This window comes from Myotis lucifugus, unplaced genomic scaffold (genome assembly GCF_000147115.1).
Source record: "Myotis lucifugus unplaced genomic scaffold, Myoluc2.0 scaffold_164, whole genome shotgun sequence".
Lineage (NCBI taxonomy): Eukaryota > Metazoa > Chordata > Mammalia > Chiroptera > Vespertilionidae > Myotis > Myotis lucifugus.
Genome location: NW_005871212.1, coordinates 1,392,385 through 1,395,595, shown reverse-complemented (window position 1 = coordinate 1,395,595; position 3,211 = coordinate 1,392,385). Strand labels below are relative to the sequence as shown.

Here is a 3,211-nt window from a genome sequence, read left to right as displayed (position 1 = left end):
TACTCCCATGGGAGAGACAGGTATTCTGGCAGTATCTACAGGTCATCATTGCTAACAAGGGGAGTTTTTGTAGTGGGTAGGAGGTCTTGGAGGGAAAGATTTCTGGAAGGTTTGAAAGGTGAATAAGCCAAGGATGTAATGAGAAGGCATTTTCAGGCAGTCGAAGCAGAATGTGCTTAGGTGTGAAGATGGGTGTGTTTGTGTCACTAGAGAAGTTGGCAGGAGCTGGGGACAAAAGGCTACGTGAGCTAAGAAGTGTGGACTTACCTGGGCAATGGAGAATGATCAAAAAGGGTGACAGCACATATGTAATAACTTAATCAATAAAGACATTTTTAAAAAAAGTTACAGGATGGCTTTTGGGTTTTAGAAAGGGCACTCAGCACCATGCAGAGAATGAAGGGAGGAAGAGGGACAGGGGCTGGGCTTCTCTGAAGAGGCTGGTGGAGTCAGGGGGGTGGTCCTGGGTTCAGGGAAGTAAATTGAGCTGAGTGATGGTTAGGCAGTAGAAAGGGCTGGAATTGGTCAGTGATTGGATGTGGGAGTTTGGGGGTTGGGAGGTGTCCATTAGGACCCCAGGAAGGTGAGAGGGGGAGGGGATAAGATGCTCTTATTTTTGGCAGCTGGAGACACCTGGATAGAGATGTGCAGGCAGCAGGTAGATGTGCTGGAGTTCAAAGCCTCTGACTACAGGCACAGGAATCGGAGTCATGGCGTATACAGCCCTTTCCTCTCTGGTGCTCTGCCCTGTGGTTACCAGACACCTCGGCTTCGGAGTCCTCAGCCAAGGGGACTAGAGGGCTCTCTGTGCAGCCTGGAGAGTAGTTCCCTTCTCTCGGAGATCACCGACCTGCCTTGCCTGTGGCCTAGGGTCTGAGAATCCATTTTGCATGTATTTTGCCTGGCTTTTCATTATTAAAAGTAGGATGGGGAGTCCAGTCCTTGTCCCTATCATGGCCTGAAGCAACAGCCCCATCCTGGGCCTACAGATGGCTGCTGAAGCCAGGGGAGGAACCGAGGGCTCCAGGAAGGAGCGGGGCTCGTGATGTCCCAAAGAGCAGCCATGTTTGGGAGATGCATGAAGGCAAAGCAGCTACATGGGGAGGCCAAGAGTGAGTGAATGAGGAGGTAGGAGAAAACCTGGAGGAGCAGTTGGGTTTCAGAGCCCCGGGAAGAGCAGGAGGGAGTGTGAGGGAGAAATCTTCAGTCATTAAAGGTCCATTTGGAACCAGGTTGCCCTGGTGGGGGCAGGTGGTCCAGTGGGAACAGGAATCCTGAGTGGGGAACAGGGAAGGAGGATCATGGTCAGAAGAGGGGCATGGATCCCCCTCAACAGTAACGGCATTCTGCTCTGCGGTCCTGGATACGGTGGTGTCCCTTGGGATCCCTAAGCACAATCCCTAGGGTAAGGAGCAAGCCAAGCTGTGGGTGGTCCACACTCAGATCCTCAGGATTGTGAGACCTGTAGATGGGAGCTAGGGTCTCTAGGCCCCCTTTCTCCTCCCCTCTCTGGTGTGTTAATCAATAGCAGGACCCATCAGGGGGCTATGTCAGGACGGGTGGGGGGAGGGAGGACACTTGAAACATGCGTGGTTTGGAACGTGAGGCTCCATCGCAGTCCTCTAGCTCCATTACTTCTGTGGGGCAGGGCAGGTGTTGGTCTCAGGGCCTTTGGGTAACAAGTGTCAAATGTTCGAGGCAGGAGTTCAGCTCTGGATGCAGTGAGAGAGTGACCAAAGGCGCCTCCTTGAGGTAGGAGGCAAAAGGAAGGAAAAAGTCCACTTGGTCTTGCCCGGTGTCCCACTGTCTGACAGCCTCCATGGCTGCCCCTCACACTTCCTGCCATTTTTTTACAGAGGTCACATACCAATCACATAACTTGTTAAACAAACAAAATTAGCCTATAAAGTACAGCACAGAGATAAAATGGTAAGATGAAGGACTTAAAGCCGAACTTGTTTACTTGATATCACCAGTTTTTCTCTTCCATTCTCTCTTAAGGCCACTGGCCCAGGCATTTGATAACCTCTCCTTCCCAAGATCACCAGTGGCGCCCCCCCCCCCCCCCCCGTGTTAGGATCCAGGAGACACTTCTCAGTTGTCACTGCCCTGACCTCTCAGCAGCTCTCTACATGCTGACTAGTCCCTTCTTGACTTGTCACAGTGCCCTTAGGACCATTTCATTCATTTTTGGTTTTCTTCCCTTTTGTTTTCCCCTCAAATCTCTTTTTCTTTTTATTTCTTTCTAAATTGATTTTAGAGAGCCCGGCTGGCATGGCTCAGTGATAGAGTGTCAACCTATGAACTAGGAGGTCACGGTTTCATTCGTGGTCAGGGTACATGCCCGGGTTGCAGGCTTGATCCTCAGTGTGGGCCATGCAGGAGGCAGCCGATCAGTGATTCTCTCTCATCATTGATGTTTCTGTCTCTCCCTCTCTTCCTCTCTGAAATCAATAAAAATATATTTTAAAAATAAAACAATAAATAGATTTTACAGAGAGAGGAAGGGAGAAAGAGAAACATCTATGTGAGAGGAACATCAGTCGGCTGCCTCCTGCATGCAGCCCTGACTAGGGATTGAGCCTGCAACCTGGGCACGCACCCTGCCTGGAATTGAACTGGCGACCTTTCGGTGCATGGGAGATGCTCAACCAACTGAGCCACACCGGCCAGGGCTCGCTCTTCTCTATATTGGAGCCTTCGTGGCTCAAGCTGTTTGCCCTCTTCTCTTTTCTAGTTTTCTGTGCTCCTGGGGAGATGTAATCTGTTTTGTGAAGATCAATCTCATTTTTATGCCCGAGCCCGCATTTACTGTCCAGCCCTCTCTTGAGACTCCACTGTGTCCTCCTTCAAGAGGCTCCCAGTTCTTTGTCCCACACTGGGCTCCTGATCCCCCACCTTAAGAATAAAAGCCAGAGTCCGCTGGAAGTTTGACAGAGCCCTGCCAATCTGCCCCTCACCCCATTACCCTGAGGTGCCAGTATGGCCCCCCTGTCTACTCACCCTGGGGTGGGGCTGTGTTCTTCCCTAGGACTGCGGGCTTCAGCTGAGCGGGAGGATGGACGCCGCTGCTACCCGCTGGAGGGCCACCTGCTGTGCCGCCGCTGCCACCTCAGGCGCCTCCGGCTTGGGCCACTGCCCTCACCCTGCTGTGCATGTCACGGAGCTCTGAGCTGGAGCAGGAGCCCCGACCCCTGGGGCCGTGTGTGTG

The 3,211-nt window shown here is 52.3% G+C and overlaps 1 protein-coding gene across 1 annotated transcript in view; it reads left to right on the top strand.

The window, feature by feature from the left end:
- The window catches only part of WTIP (WT1 interacting protein), a 25,226-nt gene extending 22,021 nt beyond the window's left edge, over window positions 1–3,205 (top strand). Inside the window, 3 exon segments of the mRNA XM_014461944.2 lie at window positions 3,032–3,053; window positions 3,056–3,144; window positions 3,146–3,205. Of these exon segments, the coding sequence (XP_014317430.2) occupies window positions 3,032–3,053; window positions 3,056–3,144; window positions 3,146–3,172 (138 nt within the window). The 3' untranslated portion in view covers window positions 3,173–3,205.
- The last annotated feature ends 6 nt before the right edge of the window (window positions 3,206–3,211 follow it).